Source organism: Dipteris shenzhenensis, chromosome 9 (genome assembly GCF_047967505.1).
Source record: "Dipteris shenzhenensis isolate YYH24624 ecotype China chromosome 9, Dip_SZ_1.0, whole genome shotgun sequence".
Lineage (NCBI taxonomy): Eukaryota > Viridiplantae > Streptophyta > Polypodiopsida > Gleicheniales > Dipteridaceae > Dipteris > Dipteris shenzhenensis.
In genome coordinates this window covers 51,483,171-51,508,695 of record NC_141604.1, presented here as the reverse complement: position 1 = coordinate 51,508,695, position 25,525 = coordinate 51,483,171, and the positions used below count along the sequence as shown (strand labels likewise).

The 25,525-nt window shown below is 45.9% G+C and overlaps 1 protein-coding gene across 1 annotated transcript; it reads left to right on the top strand.

The window, feature by feature from the left end:
• Positions 1-1,277: 1,277 nt before the first annotated feature.
• On the top strand, positions 1,278-24,332 carry LOC147898808 (putative carboxylesterase 11). Its single transcript, XM_087379481.1, has 2 exons — positions 1,278-3,015; positions 23,637-24,332. Exons 1-2 carry the CDS (start codon positions 1,964-1,966, stop codon positions 24,172-24,174), a joined length of 1,590 nt encoding a protein of 529 aa, XP_087235607.1. The 5' UTR covers positions 1,278-1,963; the 3' UTR covers positions 24,175-24,332.
• Positions 24,333-25,525: the final 1,193 nt, after the last annotated feature.

Genomic DNA, 25,525 nt, shown 5'->3' with positions numbered 1-25,525 from the left:
TCTAGGAAGGGAACTGATCGAAAAAAACAATCCAAAAAGCACAACAATCAAAACAAGATTGAACCAGATTCAATTGGCTTGCCCTTTAGTTTTTATGTCAGGACTCGATGTTCTCTTAGGTACAGAGCACTAGTGGGGGTTTTGTTGCCGGAAATGTCTCACATGCATGCACAATCGAGAGGCGGAACGGGCGACATGTGGAAAGTTGCAGCAAAAGGAAACTCGAAAAATAAAGCCCCAAAAGATAATTTTCTCTTTGGTTGGAGTCCTTCGGTAAGCTTTTGAAGGATTGATTTTTATCTCTAGTCGTAAGCTTTTGCAATGTTGGAAGGATTGATTTTTACCTCCAACTCTTAGATCAATCCAAGATGAAGGACCTACAATTGTACAAGTGGCTCAGGAAAGCCAAACTTCCCCCCCTATGCTGCGTGCCGTAAAGCTTGTAATTAGTTACGATGAAGTTGCAAATTTAGTTCTTGGGACTCTGTTTGGAATACCAAAAGCGCTGAACGGCTGAAGGATTGCAGAGGCGCTTACTGCAGTAAAGAACGGATTCAAGCAGTTGTTGAATTGGGAAGGGGGATCCAGGAGCAGGTTGTGAGTTGACGAGAGCAGCAGCAAGCAGCAAGCGAGGAGGAAGAGGAAGGACGGAGCACGAATGAGTGGGAGCAGACGCTATGTAGAAGCAGATTTTGAAGTAAGGGTGGGAGGAAATCCAACTATGTAGGAAACTGCCAGAATACGTTCGGATGAGAGACGATGGAGATAGCCAGATGAATGTCTCTACGAAAGAGGAAGATGTGGAATGACTGGTGATGAGAGGAGAAACAATAGAAGACGCAGGGTGCAGCCAGGAGACGAGGAGGTGGGGGAAAACCATGGCCGCAGTGTGCACGAGCAGGAAGCTGGTATTATAGAAAAACGGAGAGCAATTAGCTCACAGACTCTTGACTGTATCCCGGCGTGTGCGGATTGACACGATTTTTGGAGAGAGGAGAAAATTCCTGCACGAGCAGGAAAAACGAGACTGCGTGGAGAGGAAAAGAAACGGGGAAGGGTCGCTGGCCTTGAATTGCGCGAATGGCCGATCTGTTTATCGAAAGAGAGATGGTGAGAGTGATGGAAGGCAACGGGGACTAAGGCGAATTTCACGCGCGGGCAAGTGAAAGCTTCTAGAACGATAGCGATGGCGATTAGCTGACTATAACGGCATCGATAAATCTTAGGTTGGAGACAAGCGAGGCGGCGGCGACTAATTCGCAGCGGGAAAATGGAATTTGAGATTGGAAGTCTGAGGATCCCGAGAAGAGGGAGAAGACGATCAAAGTCCGTGATCGCAGATGTGGCGTGTCAAGTTTTCCAGAAACGTTTCTGCATCGGCTTCGTCGTCGATTGATCCCTTAAGAGTGAGAACAGAGATGGTCGGGAGAGCTTCCGTCATCGATTGAGACGAAGCATCTATCATCTGTTTGGGAAACAAGAACTGTTTGCATGGTTTTGGTCGTCCTCCCGTGCAGACAGTTGCTGTCGCGAAAAGGAAATTCCGAAGAAAGGCTCTGTCGCTTGCCGGTCCCTTTCCTTCCAGCTGGAAGCGTTGTCAGGATCAGCGCGCGGTGACAGCCTTGTGCAATCGTGAGAAACTACAGCAAGAAATCCGTGGCAAACCGCAGGGCAAATCGATCGATCTTCTCCTCTGGATCTGCGACGTTGGCTGTAGCGGATGGAGCTCGAGGAATTGCGAGGCGAGAAGACGGATTGATGCGCTTTGAGCTCACAAGAAGCCATGATCTCTTCGGCTAACTGTTTCTGATCCCATCTTTCATCCGCTGCAAGCTTAGCTTACAACCCATATCCATCTCCTCTCCTCTCCCTTTTCTTGAGATTGAGCAGAAAACAGAACGATCAGATCGCGAACGAGCTCGCAGAAAACTCAAGGATCAGATCGAGTACGCGGCATCCAGATATGCCCAGCGTCGTCGTCAAACTCTACAGCGTCTTCTTCAAAGCTTTGCTCAAACATAAGCTCCTCAACTCCTCCGGCCCTTCCAATTCCAACGATGCCGTCGGGCGGCCCAGTCACGGCGTCCCTGCGAATGCCTCCTTTTCTAATGGCGTCGCTACCAAGGATATCCACATAGACTCGCTCTCGTCTCTCTCCATTCGGATCTTCCTCCCCGAATCCGCTCTTCCGCAAGAGTTGATCCCTCATCCGACAGGCACGGGATTCTCTGAACACACATCCAAGCAAACCAGGGATGCAGAGACCGCAGAACCTACGCTTGAGTGGACAGAATGGAAGGCAAGTCAGGCTGCACGACGCAGCAGCTATGGCGGGGAGACTAGAAAGACAGACTATACAGCAGAGAGCAGGCGAAACAGCTATGGAGGGGAGTTCATCAGAGGTCGCAGGGCTGGTGTAAGAAACGAGTATTCTAGGCTAGATGAGGCCAGAAGATCAACTGATCGAGAAGAACAGCTTATGGAAACGATCTTAGATGCCGATCCTTCGACGAATGGTCACTCTGCGGTTGCTGATTCAGGGAACAAGGGCTCTGAAGCAGAACACAACAGCACTGGGGGCCCTGGCAGGCGTGATTCAGCTCATTATCGAGGTTACTCTCCCGATTTCTGTGCAGAGGGTCACAAGAAGCTTCCCATCATAATACAGTTCCATGGTGGTGGATTTGTGACTGGGAGCAAGGACTCTGCATCTAATGATATATTTTGCAGGAGAATGGCAAAACTCTGTGATGCTATTGTAGTTGCTGTGGGATACCGCCTTGCCCCTGAGCACAAGTATCCTGCTGCCTTTGATGATGGTTTTGAGGCCCTGAGCTGGCTTGCAAAGCAGGCGAACTTGGCAGAGTGCAGTAAGTCAGTTGGACATGTTCCATCTGGGTTCTTTCGAAATGGGTCAGATATTCACCGGCCTGATCTTCATAGGGAATTGGTTGATTCGTTTGGCGGTTCTTCAGTCGTGGAGCCCTGGATTGCTTCTCATGGTGATCCATCCCGGTAAGGCTTCCTCTGTTTTAGTGTAGATGTGAAACGAGCTATGAGATTTTCTTGCCTCTCTGTGCTGGTTATTGTTCTATTCGGGTGACTATATAGTGCTCAATTTTGTTGCTTTAGTGTCAGTCTTGTGCTTTGTACGGAGTGTGTCCAAACATCCCTTGAGAAATAGGAACTATAGAAGAAACACAAAACCCAGGAACAAACTTTCTAGCATCTGAGAATAATGTCCACGCTTTTGGCCTCTTTACTCTGAGATTGTGCGCCTTATCTAGTCATGTCTTTGTGTATGCTCTTTTTCTTGTAAGACTGTCTCATAAGTATGGCGGCATTTGCGCTTGCACGAGAATATAGTCGGCTGACAAGGCTAAACTATAAGCTCTCTTCTGAAGTAGATAGCACAATGGATTGAAGGCTCTATGGCAAAGGCAAGATAATTGTGGAAAATACAGGCTTGCTTGCCACAGCCAAGCTGTATACCTTTACATGCAGTCAGAGATCCGCAAGATCATACAGCAATGCAGGCAGCAAACTGCTATGCTTGTGGACTGAACAAGTTCAAAAGCTGTCCCATCGTGTGGCCCCCACTGCACAAGACTGAGTAGTGGATGTTCCTGCATGTCTGAGGGCTTCAGTGGATTGTCGAAAGAGATCTATCACTTTTCATGCTTTTGTACTCAGAAAAAGACATAATTCTTGTGATTTGGATCAACCAACCAATAGTTACAAGCACTGAATTTTTTGGCAGCATAAGAACAACTAGAAATTCCACAAAGCAAAGGAAAGACTAAGAGGAGCCCGCAAAACCAATGGGAGTTGAGCTCTGGCAGCACTAGGAGAGTGTTTCTTAAGGATCATCTATGAGGTGTGGGCAGGGCTCAGCTCCTAGCCAAACATTGCCCTCAGAGAAGATTGTTGTAACATCTGGAAAAGCCATAGAAATGGCCTGATATGGAATTATGAATATGTAAACACAAACAAAAAAAAGGAAGCAGAAAGGGAGGAAACAAGTGAGGACAAGTACTCGTGAGCATTGCCTTCGGTTCCTCCAGATGCAAATGCTCTATCATAGGTTGTGGGGGGGCTTAGAAGCCCTGGCACAGGTCACCGGGGCTAAGCCCCCCCACGCAACCTGCTCCAAGGCTCCTAGAAGCCCTGGCGCGGGATGCCATATAGGCGCACAATATAGGCGCACATTGCTGCTCACGGGGGCCTTGAGGCCCTGTTGCAAATCGCGGGGGGCCTTGGAGCCCTAGCGCAGGTTCTTTGGAGGCGTACAAGTTGGAGCCAGCTCCAGGGGCTGGTGGGTGGCTCAGAGTTGAAGAAAACTGCGACAAGGGGGCCCGTGGATGGCTTAGGGTGGCTGAGGAGAGAGAGAAAGAGAGAGAGAGAGAGATTTGACACAATCCAAGCTGTCCGAGAAGCAAACTTCTTGTCTATGTATATTGCTTGGTTCTTCAATCCTTCTATGTATCTATAAAATTCCTTGCCCTGAGGGCCTTTGCGTACAATATGGTACCCAATCTGCTCTGGCTGAAGGACCTCCTCCAGCTCATCCACTTCTGGTGTATCCTGTGTTATTGGTTCTGTAGGCTCTAGTCCCTGAAATTCTCTTTTGTAACCCTGAAAGGGCCATAGTTTTTGGGAGATAACTTTGCATACACCTTTTGTTTGCCCTTTAGCTTGTGGAGCCTAGCTTTCTCAAACTTCAAAAGCACCCAATCCCCTTCCTTAAGATCTAATTGTCTCCTATGCTTATCTGCAGCTCTTTTATGCTTTTCTTGAGACCTTTCAATTGCTGTCCGGACTTGGCTGAAAGCTGTCTGGAGGTCTCTAACAAACTGATCAGCTGCAAATATTTCATCTTTGGTCCTTAGGATATGTGGCAGAATCACCTTCCCATGGATGACCTCAAAGGGGGCTTTCCTTGTGGAGCTGTGAACTGTATTATTGTAAGCAAACTCCACCAATGGTAGGTACTTCTCCCGGTTGAACCTTGGTCACCCACGTAGCATTTCAGCATATCCAACTCTGTAGAATTTGCTACCTCTGTCTGGGGATGGAAGGAAGAATTAAAATTCAGATTCGTCCCCATATTATCAAATAAAGCTCTCCAGAATAGAGTGGTCATTCTAGGATCGATCACTGACAATGGGCTTAGGCATACCACAATGGTCGGTGGTCAAGGCCAATGGTCGGTGGCCAAGGTCAATGGTCGGTGGCCAATCCACCACCCCTTTGTGGCCTCTCCCCTCTATTATTCCAGCAGCGGGTACTTAGTAGGGAGAAGGCGACTTGTCTAGCCCACCATTGGTGGAAGAAGATTGCAGCAACTGCTGCCCTTTGTAGCTGCTCCTCTTGCAGCCTTTTGCCCTTCATTCTAGAAGGAAGAACTTGTTCAGTTTTGCCATCTCCTTTGTTACTTTGTTGTTGCACTTTTGTTGAGTTGTTTTCTAGCAAGTATTCATCTCTTTTGCTTCTGCTGTACCGTGATTTCTAACATGGTATCAGAGCCCATGTTCTAGGGCTCACCTAGGAACTTGAAGGAAGGGACTTCCACGCGAGAATTTTCACCGAAGACGGTCTTGTTTCAATTGAGTATTACTTGTTGTCGGCTGCCCTTTGTAGCTGCTCCTCTTGCAGCCTTTTGCCCTTCATTCTAGAAGGAAGAACTTGTTCAGTTTTGCCATCTCCTTTGTTACTTTGTTGCTGCACTTTTGTTGAGTTGTTTTCCAGTAAGTATTCATCTCTTTTGCTTCCGCTGTACCGTGATTTCTAACATGGTATCAGAGCCCATGTTCTAGGGCTCACCTAGGGGCTTGAAGGAAGGGACTTCAACACGAGAATCTTTGCGGAAGAAGGTCCCAGCTCAAGTATTACTTGCTGCCCTTGCTGTCCGAACAGTAAGGAAGAAGGTTTCTGTTTCTAGACATGTTGACAAAAGCCTCATCCACGACAGCTTCCTCTCCCTCTTCTTCTCATCTTCCTTCTTCCTTCATCCCCAACTTCGGAGAAAGCGGGAAGCTCGATGGTACCAACTACCCGATATGGAAGGTGAAGATTCGGAGGCACCTCGTGGCCCGAAAACTATGGAGGCTCGTCATGGGAGGTGAATCAAGGCTGGTAGGCACCTTGGACAGCAAAGGAAACATAGTTACCCTGGCGGATCCGGATGATCTCGAGTACTAGGAAGATCGAGATGCTCAAGCTCTTGCCATGCTTATTGGGACGACGGCAGACACGGTCATCCTACATATCTAGATGGTAGAGACTTCCGTAGAGGCATGGGCCATTTTGAAAGATCTCTACGAGATAGACAACATGGCCCGCATCCTCATCAACTTCGCAACATGGATATGAGTGAGGGAGACAAAGTACACGACCACCTGACGAAGGTGAAGGTTGTGAGAGACCAACTTGCGCCAGTTGGTCAAAAGGTGGGTTCAAGCCGGTTGGCACTGATGGTGCTACATAAGCTACCTAGGAGCTTCAAAGGTTTCATGACGACGGTCACAGCAGGTCAAAGAACAAAGCACATGACTTTTGAAGAGCTTTGCCCTCTTCTCATCCAGGAGGAGGCTAGAGAGGATTTGTACTCCTAGGCAGACGAGAAAGTCCTAACTCTGAAGGACAGGTCTAGCAAGTGCAAGTCCAAGGACTTCCACAAGAAGACTGATGATCAGGAGCGCAAGAAGAACATGAAATGCTTCTATTGCGAGAAGCCAGGTCATATGGCGAAGGAATGCCGCAAGAAGAAGGCACACCTAAAGTGAAAGAAGCAGAACAAGCGGCGCAAGGAGGAGTCAAGCGGGGAGGCGGCAGATGTTACTACAGAGAAGCTCTTCATGATCTTAGAAACATGCTTTGCTCTCTTGGCAAGAGAGAACGACAATGGCTGGTTCGTGGACAGCGGTGCCTCGAAACACACGTCCTTGAAAAAGGATTGGTTTACCACCATGGAGTCTACTCATCGAGGCTCCAAAGTAACGGTGGGGGACAACAGAACCCAAGTTCAAGGTACTCTCTTTTATTTGTTGACGACTTCAGCACGATGACTTGGGTTTACTGTATTGCCAAGAATCTCGGTCCTTTGAAAAGTTTAAGGAATGGAAGGCAAAGGTGGAGAAAGAAATAGAGAGGTAGGTCAAGGCTTTCCATATCGATCAGGGAGGCGAGTTTACATCAATTGAATTCAACAGCTTCTGCAAAACACATGGAATCAAGCGACAATTGACTATAGCTAGGACTTCTCAGCAAAATGGTGTAGCTGAAAAGAAACACGGGACCTCAGTTGAGATGGGATTGACCATGTTGCAAGGCAAGAATCTTGCCAAATCCTATTGGGGTGAAGCTCTTTCAACCGCAATTCATATTCTCAACCGGACGAAGACAAAGGTTGTGGAACACATGACTCCATACGAGGCGTACTACGGTAAGAAACCAACAATCTCTCACTTACGGATTTTTGGTTCTAACGCCTATGTTCATGTGCACAAGGATGAACGGAAGAAGCTTGATCCCAAAAGCCAGCAGTGCATCTTTGTTGGCTACAAAGGCATACAGACTCTTTGACGCCAAGAAGAAGCAGATCATTGTTAGCCGAGATGTGGTGTTTGAGGAGACACTGCTAGAGACTGTTGATGATGATCAGGAATTCAGAGCTCTTCCCATCCCCCCACCCAAAGTTGTCATTGAGGAGGTCCCCCAGGAGGCCCCAGAAACTGAAGAGGAGGAGCAACCAGCCCCAGTACCCACTTCAGAGGATCCTCAGCCAGTGAGGAAACTCCCAAAGTGGTATCTCTACACCTCAGGCTTGGACCTTGGGGGTTTCTGTGATTCCGGCTAGGCTGGGGACTTCAACACTCGGAGATCCACTACAGGCTATTGTTTTGTGCTTTCTTCAGGAGCTATCTCATGGCTCAGCAAGAAGCAACCTTCCGTTGCCCTTTCATCGACAGAGGCAGAGTACAGGGCTGCATGCATCGCAGCATGGGAATCTTTATGGCTCAGATGGATCTTGGAGGATCTGGACCAGACATAGATGGAGGCGACCGTGATCCTGTGTGACAACCAGAGTTGCATGGCGATTGCGAAGAATGCGGTGTTTCACACCAGAACCAAGCACATCGAGGTTCACTACCATTTTGTTCGAGAGCTCATCATCGATGGCATTGTTGAGCTGATGTACGTCCCCACCGTCGACAACCTTGCTGATGTTTTCACGAAGGCTCTCCCTCGAGAGCAACTGGAGCATGTGATCACACGCATGGGTATCGGCCCACCATTTGGTCATGAAGAGGGGGTGTTAGAATTCGTGGTTAATGCCCCACATGTTTTGCCCCCCAATTTATGAGGAGAAGGGCAAGCGGTTAGAAGGGAGAGTGATTGAGAGGGGGTTGCCGATCGGTCAAAGTCAATGGTTGGTGGCCAAGGTCAAGGTCAATGGCCGGTGGTCAAGGTCAATGGCTAGTGGTCAAGGTCAATGGCTGGTGGCCAAGGTCAATGGTCGGTGGTCAAGGTCAATGGTTAGTGGTCAAGGTCAATGGTCGGTGGTCAATCCACCACCCCTTTGTGGCCTCTCCCCTCTATTATATAAAGCCCCCTTCCCCCTCACTATCATATAGCACTCAGCCTTCAGCCTCTCAGCACTGAAGCTGATCCAGCAGCGCGTACTTAGTAGGGAGAAGGCGACTTGTCATTGGTGGAAGAAGATTGCAGCAACTGCTGCCCTTTGTAGCTTCTCCTCTTGTAGCCTTTTTCCCTTCATTCTAGAAGGAAGAACTTGTTCCGTTTTGCCATCTCCTTTGTTACTTTGTTGCTGCACTTTTGTTGAGTTGTTTTCCAGCAAGTATGCATCTCTTTTGCTTCCGATGTACCGTGATTTCTAACATTTCCCACGGTGCCTGAGGCACGGGAAGAGGCATAAGTAGGCCAGGTGCCTTCCGTTTGTCATATTTGACCTTTTGATAGGTAAGGCATTATGTGACAAAGTGGTGTATATCTTTCCGCATCCCTGGCCAAGAGAAATACCTCTCGAGTGCTTGAGTTGTTGCTGTAATTCCTCTATGCCCAGCATAGGGAGGTGCATGGCATTCCTCCAAGATCTTTTTCCTCATCTCCTGGGTGATGCATGACAATCATCTTTCATTAGATACCCATCTTTCAGGGAATAGTGACTAGTTAGACTGCCCCTCTTGCAATTGATGTAAAATCTCACCAGAATCTGCATCATTAGCATATTGCTCCCTCATGTCTTCCAGATCTCGATGATAAGCAATAGTCACATTGTTCACCTGGGGTCTTCGAGACAAAGCATCTGCCACTAGGTTCCTAACTCTAGGAGTATGGACAATCTGAAAATGGTACATTGACAGCATGTTTGCCCATTTCATATGTTTCTTGGAGAGTTTTGTATGAGTCAAAAAGTATCTCAGACTTTGGTGATTTGTTTTAACTGTAAAATCTGCACCCAAAAGATAATGCTTCCATGTATGGAACTCCTCTTTCTCATAGATTTCCAGATATCTCTCTGCATCTCGGAGTCTCTTGCTCTCATAGGCCACTACATGACCATTCTGATGCAATGCAGCACTAACGGACTCCCCACAAGCATCACAATCCACATCAAATGGCTGATACAAATCTGGAACTATCAAGATTGGCTTTGTGGTCAGCCTCTCTTTGAGTGTTGTGAATGTTGCCTTTTGTGGAATTCCCCATCTGAAAACTGCATTTTTCTTAGTAAGGTCGTGAAGTGGAGCGGCTATGTCTGCAAAATGCCCGATAAATCTTTTGTAGTAAGAACACAGGCCTAGGAAACTACGAAGCAATGCAAAAAAAAGGTTGTATATTTTAACAAGATCTAGAACTTGGTTGAAGACTCAAATCCGAATTCTAGCTCTAGCTCTGGATATGAGCATTGCATTGCCTACAGGTCTCAAAAGACTGCATTGTAGTTTGCCCTTGTATTCTCCCACACAGAGAATGATATGCCGTTTCTAGTCCTTCTAGAAGAGAAACTCCATCTTTGCTTCAATTCTCTCTCCTCTAATTCTAAAGCAATATGCAATGCCACATAGTGAGGTTGAAGAGAAAGTTGCCTCTGTAGTTCTTCAGAAAGTTAATATGCCTTTGCAATTGGATCCCTCTCTCTCTCTCTCTCTCTCTCTCTCTCTCTCTCTCTCCCCCTAACAAGGCAAGGAATTAAGGTATTCTCTTACAAGGCAAGGAATTAAGGTATTCTCAAAGGAATTCTCTCTCTCAAGCTCTCTCTAGATGAAATAATGCTTTGATAACATGCTACAATTTAGAAACAATGCTAAAGAGAAATGTGGCATGATGTAGTGAAGGGGAAAGGGGCAGATTTGGAGATGGGGATAGAATAGCAGAAGGAAGGGAGGAGAAGAGGGGGGAAAAGGAAAGAGAGAGGAAGAGAGAGAAGGATGAGGGTATAGAGAGATAGAGAGAGGGAGGAGAGAGAGTGTGAGTGTAGGAAGCAGGAAGCAAGGAGGAGGGAGAGTAGATAGGATTAGATGTCACATAAAAAAGGTACCTAGTAGTGGGTGGATGGAGACTTATATAGTCCCTCCACATTTTCCACCTAAAGGGCCTCTAACTTGGCCTCTTTTTCCCCTTCATTACAGCCATCCCTTCCTGTAGAATTTTGCCCTCAAAATTTCATATGCAGGCTGTTAAATAGGTGCAGCAAACAGCAAATAATAATCAGCCCGGTAGGAGATAGGGGTTGTCCTGGACAATGCTCTCTGGCTGGCATGAGTTCTCATCCTCAGGGAGTCCGTGCCACTTGATAAGATACTCGGTGTAGACTTTGTTTCAGAGTACGTGATCAGTGAAACCCATGATGCGCTCCGGAACATAGAGTATGTGGCCCTCCTCATCCATAGGTGGTAGCTCAGGAAGGACTTGGACATGCTGTCCGACATGTGGCTTCAGCAAGGACACATGGAAAACATTATGAATCCTGGAGGTCCTGGGTAGCTCCAACTCATACGCCACCTCACCAACTTTGCGGATGATCCTGTAGGGACCGTAATACCTGTGAGCAAGCTTCATGTTGGTGTTACCCTTCAGCGAGGCATAACGGTTCTTATGGAGGCGTAAGTGCACATAATCCCCTTCTTCAAAAGACAGATACCTTCTGTGTTCATCCGCATACTTCTTTTTCTTGGCTTGGGCATCCTGCATATTCTTTTTAGCCAATTGCAGAAGGGCATCCATACTTTCCAAGTCATTTCTTGCTTGCTGATTTTTCACAGCCATGTCTGCAACTAAAGATGGCATACCCACTGTGCATCCATACATAGCCTCGAACAGGCTCATGCCAATACAGATGTGCTTGGTACCGTTGTAACAAAATTCAGCAAGTGCCAACCAATTATCCCAAGACTTCTGTGTATCATGACAGAAATGCCTCAAATACTCCTCTAGCCATTTGTTTACCCTTTTGACTGTCCATCCCTCTCAGGGTGGTAAGCAGTGCTAGGTGTAAGAGAAGTACCCACTGCTGTAAATAATTCCTGCCAAAGGTGACCCATAAATTTTGCATCTTTGTCGTTGACAATCTCCGAGGCAAACCATGATGCTTAAAAGCATGCTCGATGAACTGCCAAGCAACCTGTGATGCTGAATAACGGGTCTTAGTGGGTATGAAATGGGCCTGCTTTGTCATTTTGTCAACCACCACAAAAATGCTATCCCATCCCCGCTCTGTGGAAGGCAACCCTGTGATGAAATCCATAGCAATGTGAGTCCATTTGCCTTCTGGAATAGGTAATGGCTGCAAGAGATCCGTGGGTGACTGGCTGTCCACTTTATTTTGCTGGCAGGGCAAACATTCACTGACAAATTTAACTACATCCCGCCACAAGCCATCCCAGATAAAGCTCTATTTGACCTTTTCATATGTCTTAGTAATACCCGCATGTCTTGCCATAGGAGATGAGTGCATTTCCTGTAAGACCAGCGGTTGGTATTTTGAATCTGGCACCAAATAAATTCTGTCCTTGCACCACAACAGCCCATTATGCAGCTTAAATTCAGCATGCCCCTGGCTCAATGGTCTCTGTAACTCCACAAATATGGAAGCTGCCTTAGAATCCTGCATGTATTCTTCTTGAATACCATGAATCCACTCTTGGTAGATGGTAGAAATGGCAAACAAACTGTAAGCCCACATACTGGATAAGGCATCTGCAACCACGTTTTCTTTCCCCTTCCTGTACACGATGTCGAAATCATAAGACTGAACCTTAGCCAGCCACCTCTTCTGCTTCATTGACAAGTTGGGCTGTGTAAGGAAATACCTGAGTGTCCTATGATCTGTCTTAACCTTGATTTTGCTACTGTACAGGTAGTGGTGCCATTTTTCGAAAGCATGGAGGATAGCCAACATTTCCTGATCATACACATGATAATCTAGTTCCTTGGCATCCAATTTCTTGCTTTCAAAAGCAACTACCCTGTGTTCCTGTCTTAGCACAGCCCCTAATCCTTTGCCATTGGCATCTGCCTCCACAATGAAAGTACGTGAAAAATCAGGGCATACCAACACAGGAGCATGAGTGAGGGCGAATTTCAGGTCTTCAAAGCTGCGCTGTGCATTTGTAGACCACATAAAAGCATCCTTCTTCAAAAGGTCTGTTAGAGGGGCTGCCCGCTTGGCAAACTTGCGAATAAAGCGCATGTAGAAGGAAACAAGACCTAGAAATCCCCTCAACTGAGTAGGGTTGCGTGGCTGCGGCCAATCCTCAATGCATTTCACCTTTGCAGGATCCACTCGAATGCCATCCTTGCTCACAATGTGACCAAGATACTCGACCTCTTGTGCCATAAAAGTGCATTTGCTGGCTTTAGTATAAAGCTGATGCAACCTCAAAATTTCTAGCACTTGCTTGACATGCCTGATGTGCTCTTGCTTATCCTTGCTGTAAATGAGGATGTCATCAAAAAATACCAGCACATATTTGAAAAGGAGAGGCTGCAAAATCTTGTTCATGAGTGCCTGGAAGATAGTTGGTGCATTGGTCAATCCAAAAGGCATAACCTTGAACTCATACAGTCCCCTCTCTGTGCGAAAGGCTGTCTTGTGCTTTCATTCTAATCTGATGATAACTGGACCTCAAATCAATCTTAGTGAAAAACTGAGCACCCTTGAGTTCATCCAACAGGTCATCTATCGTGGGGATTGGAAACTCGTTCCTTGACGATGACCTTATTCAAGTCTCTGTAGTCAATGCACATACGGTAAGAACCATCCTTCTTCACTAGGAGCACAGGGGATGCAAAAGGAGAAGTGCTATGAGTGATGAAACTCTTCTTCACTTGAGTTGCCACTTCCTCCCGTTCTACCTTAGAGAGTCAGTATGGGGCCTTATTGATTGGCTTACTGCTAGGTTCCAGGACTATGGCATGATCTACATCTCTTCTCGGAGGCAACTGTGATGGCAAATCAGCAAACACATCTGCAAACTCTAAGAGCAATTTCTGCATATCACAATCATCAACACGGGGAGTGCCACCCTCCTTAGTTACTGACACATTTAATGCATATATGGCGTTGCCCCTCTTGAGCTCTCTGGCCAACTGCCTTGCTGAAACAACCTGCAATTTAGGAGTTGCAATACCATGCAATGTAACCGATCCATCCCTGTGGACAAAGCTGAGTGTCAAGGCATTGAAATCCATGCTGATTTTGCCTAGTGATTGCAACCAATCACAGCCCAGGACAACATTTATTGGGCCCATTTCAAGTGCCACGAGATCACCTGCAAATGTATAGTCATCAGAGAACTTAATCCTTGTATCTTGGCAACAAGATCTACTGATCATATGCTGTCCATTGGCCACTTCTACTCTCAGCCCATGGTCTATCTCAGTAGCAATCAGTCCCACCCTCTGTAAGGTTTTGCAGTTAACAAAATTGTGGGTGCTACCGTTTTCCACCAACACATGCACAATTCTGCCATTAATCATCCCTGTTAATCTGATAGTATCAGCATTTTTGGCACCCATGAGGGCATGCATGGAAATACTATAAAGTGTTGGCTGGGCATCCCAATAAACCTCCTCCTTGTTCACAGGAGCATTACCACTTGCATCTTCACGTGCATAAAAAGGTATCGCATCGTGATGCTTCACAGAAAAGAGTGTGGGCCTACGGCCTCTCATGTCACGAGTGGGCAGAATCTCATACGAATGCGAAGCATGAGTGTCATGTGCAATAGCACCACCAGGATCAAAAGGAAAGTCAGTGCCCTTTGTGGCTCCAGTGTCAGGAGCCTCATCTGCATCATGTGTATTTGCCATCTCATCCTGAGACGTATCCAAAGAACCTGGGGCATCAAACAATTCCTCGTCATCTGAGAAGTCAATGATCATGCTGAGCTTGGTAGTACCACTGTTGCGCATCTTGCACACATTCCTGTGCTCAGGTCCACATGGTTGCCCTCGTTCAACGTATGGAACGTTCCGTTCTGATCTGTACGATCCGTACATTATGTTTGTTTTTTTTTTGGGAGGGGGGGGTTTTGGTTTTTTGGGTGGGGTTTTGTTTTGTTTTTGTTTTTTGCATTCGTTTGTTTTGGATGACTGGTTTTGTCATTGGTGGTGGTTCTGTCAAACTGATTTTGGGCCTCCCAAATGGCAAGGTTCCATATAAACCCCCTCTCTCCTCACTATGATCTCACACTAAGCATCTACCTCCGACTCTGAGTCTCGACTCTCCCTTCTCCATCTCCAACAAGTGACGAGGCTCAAGCTGCATCAAGCATCTTCATCTCTCTCCCTCTATCTCCATCAAGCACCTATATTACATGTTTTGTACAAGTTTTAAAGCTTGTACAAGTACCTACTCCAAAACTCTAAAATCTTTCTTTTTTTTTGGGTATCGAACGTACCATCGGACGTACGCCTAAGATTTTTTAGTTCGTTTAGTACCGTACTTAATATCGAACGGTACACATCGAACGTGATCGTACGTGTCAACCATGGCTCAAGAGTCCATTAGTCGCCACATTTAAAACATAAGTTGGCCTTCTTTCTGCTGTCCATTATTGCCTGTGTATGCTGTTTTATCTCAGCCTGCTCATTTGCAGCAGTAGGCTTGGCATCAAGATACCTGTAAGGCTTGGCATACGTTATCTTATTACCCGAGATAGTGGGAAAGCAAGGAAATGGTGCTGCTGCAGATTTCTTGTCAGTCCACCCAGCAAACTTAGGCTTCGACTCAGTGTCATATCCCGTAGCATGCCAGCTGCCCATGGCATTTCTGTGCTTCCCAGCATATTTAGGCTTGAATACCTCTGCAAGTTGAGCTGGCCTCTTAATTGTTTGAGGGTTATGTGCCTTCACATCTGCAGCGAGAGAAGAATTTAACCCATGGATGAAACACAACAGCTTTCCTTTTTCAGATACGTCCTGCACAAACAGGGAAAGCCTCCAAAAGCGCTGCAAGTACTCTTGGACCGTACCGGTCTGTGACAAGGCATAAAATTCAGCCAAGTATTGATCCAATACAAGTGGAGATTCAAATGTAGTGATCATCAATTCTTTGAAACCCCTCCAAGTGGTTGGTCTCTGAGGTGAATCCCTCATGTATCGCCACCATGTGTGGGCATAGTCCTGCATATGCATACCTGTAAAAATGATGCGCTCCTCCTCAGACTTGGGGTAGAAGCGGAAATAGGCTTCCAGCTTCGTGAGCCACTCCTCCCAACTCATTGGGAGTGCGAGTGTCCCCTTTAAACTTATGCATTGTGAGTTTGTCCTTGATATCCTTGGCTGCATAATTCTTGTGTGTGTAACCTCCAGAAGTGCGGGCATCATCACGCTTGAGGTTCACATAATTGGAGAAGGGCATCTCAAGTTTGATGGCCTCGGGTAGGGCCTTGTATGAACGCAAAGAATGTGCCAACATGTCATCAAAAGTGGTTTGCTGCCCACCATCAACCCCCTGCTGCGTAGAAGCTGCTGCCATCTGATGCACTGGTTGCGTCTAGCTATATGTGCTCGCTAGCGGAGCGATAGGTGCATGAACCCCGGGCTGGGTCTCTCTGCGAAATGCATCTCTCCGAAATGATGGCATACCAAAGGGTTGAGAAGAGGACTAACCTCTCTCCCAGGGGTGTGGGCTGCCATATAAACCCAAGCCAACTCCAGGCATACTCGCTGGTGCAGTGAAAGGAGCACTAGCTGGATGCACACCAATGGGTCGGCCCAAAAGAGACGGCTCAGCTTGCATAGATGCAAAAAGATGAGAGCCAAAAGATGGCCTGACATCCTGCAAGAAGGTGCTCTGTGGCACAGAAAATGCATCATCTATGTCAATATTATCCCCAAGCTGGGGTACATGCAATGGTCTAGAAGACTGATGCTCATAGGCATGACGGGTATTTGCCATAAAACCCTTGCATGGAGCAGACAAAACATCCTGACTGTTTGAATTGTCCCCGTGCTGGGGTGTGGGCTGCTTACCCTTATCCTACATAACAATGGCAGATGTGATCTGCTGACCAATCTGCTGTCCCATCTGGACAAGAGTCGTATCCTACATAGCCATGGCTGTGGTAAGCTGTTGGCTGAACTCCTGTCCTATCTGGTGGAAAGCACCCTGGAGCATAGAGGAAAGGGCATCCAGAAACTGCGTCTGCGCTACTTGCACTTCCCGGGATGTAGGAGAGAGAGGCTGAGTGGAAGGAACCTCTGCACCACCAATGGATGCAACCACTATGGTAGGCACTTGCTCATACTGAGCAGCCTCATCAGTGTCATGCAATATATCACGAGGGACGCGCTTCGGTGCCATGGTGATTGGCCATGGAGAGAGGAGCTCGAATGTAGGCAAGGAGAAATGGATAACAAAACCCTGCGTAATGAGCACCTGAGATAGTGCGTGGAAACACGAAAATGTTGATGGAGAGGCTTGGAAGAAGGGTCGTCGAAAAAGCTTCGAAAACGGGGTCCAAATGAGCCCAAATAAGGCAGTGGAAAGCTCCTAAAAGAGGCTGGAATTTTGAGTTTTTGCCCCCTTTTAAAAAAAATAATAGAAAATTTTAAATAATGTGGGGGAAGGGGTCCTAAGTCACCTAGGATAGTTAGGGCAGCTCTAACATAGGACCTTTAGGACTATGTCTTAGACCAATCCAACCCAACGTTTAACCTTAGTTAGTAACCTAGAGCCAAACTACCTAAACCTAACCTAATCCAATCTACTAACCTAACTCACTCCACTAACTAAACCTAACCAAACTAGCCAGACCTAACCTAGCCCAACTAACCCTGGCTACTGAACCTTAGGAAGGAAGAAAGGCTAAGGTTTTTTTGCAAGGGTAAAGGTGACGGCGCGGTCTCGACGACGGGAGGGATGGATGCGAGCAGCGACGACGAGGGACGACAGGTCGTCCGGACGGGAAAGGATGGACGTGGGATGGACGCAGGGGCAGTGATGCCATGCAAGAGGCTTGGGGCGGGCAAGGAACGGCGTAAGGGGTGTCCCGCGCGTCACGCAAGAGCCACTGGGTAGACTTTTAGGTGAGCAAGGTGTACCGATGGTAGTCGCCCGTCATCTTGAGGTAGAAGACCTTGGACTCGTTGGCAATGGCGGTTGGGGACACGATGCTTGAGAATGTTATCACAGATCTTGAGCGTGATAATCACAGTGGTGGTGCGCTTGTTGGCGATGGTGGCCCTACGCTTAGGCATTGGAGCAACGCTCAAGATTTTTGCCCGTCGTTCGGAAGTTGGCGTAGCTTGTTTGTAGCTTGCAAGTTCGGGATAGGCGTTGGCGTAGCAATTGCTAGAATTCAGAGTGAAGGGTGTAAAGGACGAAAGCAAAGGTGTGAGAGAACGGAGCTCTAATACCAATGTAGTGAAGGGGAAAGGGGCAGATATGGAGATGGTGATAGAATAGTAGAAGGAAGGGAGGAGAAGAGAGGGGAAAAGGAAAGAGAGAGGAAGAGAGAGAAGGATGAGGGGATAGAGAGATAGAGAGAGGGAGGAGAGAGAGTGTGAGCATAGGCAGCAGGAAGGAGGAGGGTGAGTAGATAGGATTATATGTCACATAAAAAAGGTACCTAGTAGTGGGTGGATGGAGACTTACATAGTCCCTCCACATTTTCCACCTAAAGGGCCTCTAACTTGGCCTCTTTTTCCCCTTCATTACACATGAGATTATAAGACTCAACTATAACTTGTGCTTCCATATGCATGCTCTCCCAACCAAGGACATGGTCTCGAAACCGCTTGGGAATAAACTGTTTATAAAAGGCTTTCTTGAAATCCTTCCATTTCTTGGGAGTTGTATAATTAGCAGTTTTAGCTATCCACCATGCACTGGCTGTACCAAACAAATGCAAACCAACCATACGAAGTTTCGAAGACTTACTGAAATTTTCCAGACTAAAGGCAGCATCAAATTGCCTTATGAATTGCATTGCCTTCTTAGCTTGACCATATATGTGGTAAATCTCTCTGACTTCCCACTAGCTTTGAACTTTTTAGTCTCTGCTTTCTTGCTAGACTTCTTCTTCTTGTTCTTCTTCTTATGCCTTGGCTCTGAGGATCTAGAAGAAGAAGATGATGTCGAGGATAAAGCGGTAGAGCTAGAAGAAGAAGACGAACTAGATGAACTATGATGATGCTAAGCCTTTTTTTTCTTGGAAAGAGAACCTTCTCTTTTCCTCTTTTTGCTGTCCTTAACCTTCTCTTTTCCTCTTTTTGCTGTCCTTATGGCGAGACTTCTTACTCTTTTCTGATGCATCATCTGTGGAAAGAGGAGTAGGACTCAAAGATCTCTTTTTGCCCATCACTTCCTAATTTGCTCCAAAAGGAGGCTTTTCTGGCTCTTCTTCAAAGAGAGGTTGTACCATCCTGCGAAACAAAGGGTCGCTTCTTGCCTCTCCCAAGTGAGTAATCAGCTCTCTGTAGGCATTCTCTTTATTTGTCTGTATATCCTCTTCCTGTTGTCCTAATACTGGTAGAGCGACCTCTCCTATAGACTCAGAAATCATCAAGACCACTGGAAAGTGGTCTGAGGTAAAAACCCCATGAGGAATGCATACAGAAACCATCTCTATCCAAGGCGTCAACATAAAGTATGTAATGCGTGTGTGAATGGGCATCTGAGGTCTCCTGTTAAACCACGAGAATTGGAGTGATTGTGACAGACTGTGAAAGGAATCATCCAACTAAAACATCTCTGCGATTGAACTAAAACTGAAGGCATCCTAGGCGGCTGCCTCCTCTCCGCCCCCCTTCTTGTCTGAAGGCAACTCCACCATGTTGAAGTCACCTCCAATATTCCATGAATCTGCAATGAGGTCCCAACCTGATCAGACTCTACCATTCCCTCATGGGATGATTGGGCATGCTGCTCCATGTCATAAACATAGTCTCACTTACTATAGCCTCCCCCAAGAAATCCTTGCTCAGGGTTCACACAATGGAGGAAACAAATCTCACTCCAAGTAAGTTTGTTAAAGAAAATTACAGACACATATTAAAGCCATAAACAATAGGTAACCTAGGAATAGGAGTAGTAGTTGTAGAAGATCCTCTTTCGTAGAAACCATTTGAGTGTTGGAGGTCAAATCTCCTTATGTCACCTTAGAGAGAGGGCTTTGCTTGTGTGAGAAGCACAACGGAAATAAACGGAAGAGAGAGAGGGATAGCACACCTCACACACACACGCTTGGGAGAGAAAGGAGAGAGAGGCACATGAGAACTGGAAGTGATCTTTGGAGAAAACCCCGCTACATTTGGAGAAAAACGACGGAAACAACAGGCTGCTCAAGAGCTCGGAACACACAGCTCAACAACACGTGGAAGGGAGCACAAGGGAGTAGATGAACTGCTCCACAGGTGCAAGACTGGGCTGGCTCTGCTCCTCTGCGAGGCCCTGGAATGAGCTGAACTGCTGCTCCACAAGATGCTGGAAACAAATGAGGGGAGGGGCCCCTACAAATAGGGTCAGCCCCTGCCTTATACAACCGACCAGCAGGGGGGCTCATGGCCGATCCCCTGCCCTAGGCCACCAACCAGCATAGAGGGTGGGCCGACCCACCTTTGCCCTCTATAAAGGGCTGGCACACAGCCCTACTGCACCTCTAGGGGGTCGCCCCCCTCTTCCTTGGGGTCCGCCACAAGAAAGGCTGCCATGCAGCCATATAGAGGCTGCTGAGGGGCTGACCAGCAGGTTGGACCACCTCAGCAAAGAACGCCTCTGCTGGGGCCTGCCAAACCGACCTGGCAGTCGGATATGCTGCCCCAAAGGACGGCCTACAAGGCCTCCTCTCCTAGCCTACCAAGGGCGCCTCCACAGCTAGCCACCATGGCATACATACGGGCCATACTAGGCTGGATCTGAGCTGAGATTTGACAAAGATAGATGAAAAGTGCTAAAAGTTGAGAAAACAGCTTTATGCTTTGACTTTTTGTGGCTGAAAAATAAAGATCATGACATGGGTTTTAAAAAGAAAAGATACACAAAGGTAGTAAGTGTTGAAGATGTTTGCTCTTGGATAGATTTTCTTTTAGATAATCTTTACATCACCATAGGTGGTTTTTAAGGAATCCCCATGGGCACTAATTGTGCTATCTTTTTAGCAAACTTTTATCTTTTCACACTTATGAATTTGAGTTTATGCAACGTCTTATTTCTATCAATACCTGCCCTATCATTTCACATAAGCTTAGCCAAGCTAGGCGTTTTATAGATGATTTATTTGTACCAGATGTTCCTGAATTTCAAGACTTTATGTATAAAGATGCTTGTGCGTTTGGAGAAGGAATATATCCTCGTGACTCTTGTGAATTGAACTGCACTTCAAGAGGGGATTCTTATGTTTTCTTAGATCTTAGACTTTCTCAATCTACCATAGGATTAGAGGTTGCTATATACGATAAACGTGAACAACCTGAATATAGTGGTTTACACATTATAAAAATGCCTCACATCGACTCAAACATTTCTGATTTGGCAAAATGAGGGCAAAATATGGAGTCATTTCTTTCCAATTCCATACCGAGTCTTTTATCACTCAATGTAGTAATTTGATCAGAGGTATAATCCTAGAAAAATAATGAAAAAAGTACACACATTCTTAGATATGAAGTCTTTTATCTATGGTGTATCGGCCTTAGGTATGTTGAGAATGATTGATCATAAGCTGAAAACAAAAAGCACGGAGCTGAATAGCCCGTTTTTCTTTTAGTTTCAAAAGAGATTTTGATTGAGTATGCTTGTGCTTTCTAAGTTAGGAGCGTAATTTTGCCTCTTTGTAGGAAGCGATACATAAGTATCAAGGGTCCATTTAGCTTTTATGTTTTAAATAAGAGAGAGAGAGAGAGAGAGAGAGAGAGAGAGAGAGAGAGAGATTTTATTCCTGTTTTTTGGAAGATTTTGTTTCTTTACTTGCTTCTTTATTTTTGCTTAGTCACCTTCTTCCTTTCTTCTTTATTTCTTTGTTTTTTTTTGTTTTCTTTTGTTTTTGTTTTTGTTTTTTTGACGTATTTTAGGTTTTCCCAAGAGACTCTGCGGGTCTTGAAGCCCAGTATAGCTACTTTATGCTTGGGCAGCACTGATGACGACATAAGTGTTGCTTTGCTTGCTAAGTATGTCTTCCTTTGTTTTTCATTAAAGTTTTTGTTTACCTCTATTTTTTCTTCTCTTTCGTTTTCTCTTTTATTTTCCGTGTAGATTTAGAACAACAAGAAATCTAAATTTGTATGATTGGACATATTTTAGCCTTACCAAGGTATATGGATCTAAGCTGCCCTGATCTGCTCCTACTCTATCCTCACGGAGGATGGGCGCACCCACAACAAGGCCCTCTCTCTGGACTAGCCTGGTCTCACCGGGGGGGAGGGGGGGGCACCCACAAGCACTGGCCCTCTCTCACTAAGGTGACATCAGGAGATGTTGACCTGCAACACCCCCTCTCAGCTCCTGGATGGAACAGAGAGGCCATGAAGCTGGGTGTGCCGCTGGAACTACTGGAAGAATCCGTCGGGTACTCCACCGTTGAAAACTGCCATAGGTAATGTCGAAGAAGCCCCCCTTGTGGCACGAACCACCTCAGCACGATCATTGGAAACCTGGAATTGTTGTTCCCAGGCCACTGGTGCTAGGTACACTCCTCTAGTCTCGTAACGGTACTTTGGGTCATCTGGTACAACAATTTAACTGCTGGTACTGCTACATGACTCCAACAGAGGATCCTGTAACAATAATCCAACTGATACTGCCTCCGGTGCAAGGTCTGCTTCCTTGCATGGGCACCTGTATTGAGAGCTAGAAAGCCCCCTCTGAAGCCCCCTCTCAACAAGTCCAAACTTGTATACTGTTGCTAGATTGAGGAACTTCAGTGCTCCAGTGGCAACGTGCAGATAACAGCTAACAAGGATCCATCAACTTCCCCGCACTACAGCAGAAGGACCTACACTAGTATTATGTCTAGCACCTTGTTGTATCGGGTCGTCTTTGTCTTGAAGAGGCTGCTTCCTTCAACCCGAGGGGATCATGAGAGTGCTACCTTGGCCTCTGTCAGTGCTGTAGCAATCTTACACAGTTGAAGGACCTCTCAACTCTCTCCAATCCTCAATCAGAAAAGGTAAGCTGAAATTTGAACCTACAGTAGACAAAATTTCAGCAGAGAATGAAGGCAAGAGTACTCAGTTAAATCTTCCACAAGGAGTGGGAAAACCTGCCCCAGAGAAGGCTGCGAACCTCCAGCAGATGCTGGGCAAAGTAGAGCAGACTGAGGACAGTCTAGCCCAATCTGCACGCCTGTACTGCCTTGTGCGAAGGGCTTCAATGGGATGTGCAGAAGACCAAAAAGGCCGCCTTTTAAAGGGGTGTTTCCACCCCCCACCACATCTGACGGGTCTGCAAGAGACCCAACTGGATATGTTTTGGCTGACCAGTAAGTGGTTGGCCAGATCTGCCTTCTGGTAGCCTCTGTCTGGCCTATAAATAGGCCCTATTCTGGCTGCCTTCTGCCAGCAGCAGCAGTCTCAAAAATGCCTCACCCTTGGACACTCTATCCATACTTTCCTAGTCGACTTCCCATATGTTCTCATGTGGGGGGCTCAACAGGTGGGCAGTGACTCCCAATGTTAATCTCAGTTTAGAGTCATAATCTACAGCATGCGGGAATAGATGTTGAGTGTTATCAGAGGGAACGTTGGATGAATGTTTCAGTTCTTGAAATTTTCTCTCCCCAGCCTTTTAATTTTTTTCATAGCAAACTTTTTGCCTTTAAAAATTTTTACATCTGATGCTGCTGTGTTGAGAAAGCATGGCATTTTCTTCATAACCTAATGTAACAAAGTGTTTCTGTGGCGAATAATGGACTACACAAGATTGGCCCAAATAATTTATATTCCAGGAGCAAGTATAACATCTTCAGAAGCAATACAAAATTCATAGAAATGTTATGAAACTGGGTATCTATAATGAATGTCGGTTTTCCGGTACTCCAGTTATGTGTATCATGTTAGTAAAAACATGCACCTCAATCAAAACCCAATATTTCTTCATACTTTAAAATGGTCAAGTGACGAGGAGGACCTATTAATACGTCTAATCAGTAGCGGGATGAATGTTTCAGGTGTGTGCTACTTGGGGTGAGCTCTGGAGGGAACATTGCAGATTTTGTTGCTAGAAAGGCAGTTCAAGCAGGCAGGTTGCTTGAACCTGTCAAGGTTGTGGCGCAGGTTCTCATGTACCCCTTTTTTATGGGGACTATCCCTACACACTCGGAGATCAAACTTGCGAACTCTTACTTTTATGACAAAGCCACCTGTATTCGTGCTTGGAAGTTGTTTCTTCCAGGTGGAGAATATAATTTAGACCATCCTGTCGCAAACCCTCTTGTTACTGGGAGGCAACCACCCTTGAAACATATGCCTCCAACATTAACTGTAGTTGGAGAACTAGATTGGATGAAGGATCGAGCTATTGCTTATTCTGAAGCACTAAGGAGGGTTAATCTTGATGCTCCTGTTTTAGAGTACAAGGATGCGGTCCATGAATTTGCAACACTTGATTTTTTAGTGAAGTCGAGACAGGCAGAGGCATGTGCAGAGGATATGGCTATATGGATAAAGAAGTATATTTCCCTGAAAGGTCATGAGTTCTCATATTAATGTTTTGATGAAGACCATTTGTCAGAATTATCAGCTCAGAGTTTCATCTTTATGAAACGTGTAACCGGTTCTTGTTGTAGATGCTGAAGAGGTCTCTTGTCTATGTATGCCATCATGTCATTTTGGCATGTCAATTTGGAAAGTTGAATTTTTGATATATAAGGTGATCATTTTTTATTTATTTTAACGTATTAAAGCGCCTGCATATTGTTGATGATTCTTTTAAAGTTATGAAAGATGTAGTTTTTAAGCTTGTATGTAACATCTTAATCATTCTGCTCTCGCAGAGAGAGGAAGTTATCAAGAAAGTTGATTTTATGAGCCAAACCAACACTTTTTGCTCCTGTGCATATCTGTGTGTGTTGCATATGCTTTTATGCATGCATACCTTTGAGTGCACACACATATGCACGTGTGTGGGGAGTGGGTCCAGAAGTGTTTATGGTTTGGCGAAAACCTTTGCATCTGAACCACTGTCCTTGTAAGCCGGCCACCTCCCCCTTCCAAAGAAATGAATTCTTTACAGTAGTCAAAGCACTTCGTTTTACACTTATGATTTATTGTCCTTGTCGACTTTTCTATGCTAAGTATGCTGCATTGGCCAAGTCTCAGATAACACTCAAATGAGGAACTCCCGACAGCCTTCTCTGTTTGGGGAAATTATAGATTGCTACGGGATCACATGAAAGCTTTGTGAGCCAGAACCCTTACCCCATAAAAAATTTCCTCAATTTCTTCTCAAGTCCAGTCGAGGCATTGAAGCACTATAAAGTAGATATATAAATACACGATAAGTGGACTAGACATGGCGCATAATTATCTTGGCATTCCAACCAGGATCTCCACGGCTCCAATCCTAATGAACTTCCATTCAAACATTGCTTTAAAGTCGCTATGGGACACCCAATATGCCTCTCTAAATCACTCCCAGATTTTGCCACTGAAAGTCACAAGCTTCAAGCCAATCTGGTTTATTTCCCAACCCTACATGCTTGCCTTTAGTGCTAGCCTTCGGCATGGCTGAGTCTGCCTTTCATCTCTGGAGTGCTGACAGAAACTCAGTATGCAGACCTTTTCATGTTCTAAATACCTCAGAGCTAAAGGCTTCTCTAGTCTATTCCTTTTAGAATAATAATCCCAGCATCCATATGAGACATTAACTCCTCTGTTTCCTTCTCCCAGTCTGGCATTCCACACGTTAAAAAGGATGAGTGTGAAGGACACCACTGCTATCCTACACGAGAGCAATGTAGTGCTTTACTCTTTTGGCTTTTACTACATTAGAAAATACATGGATGGGTAGTCATCCATTTGTATATTTGTATCCATCTATGAGATTGAAGTCTTGTTG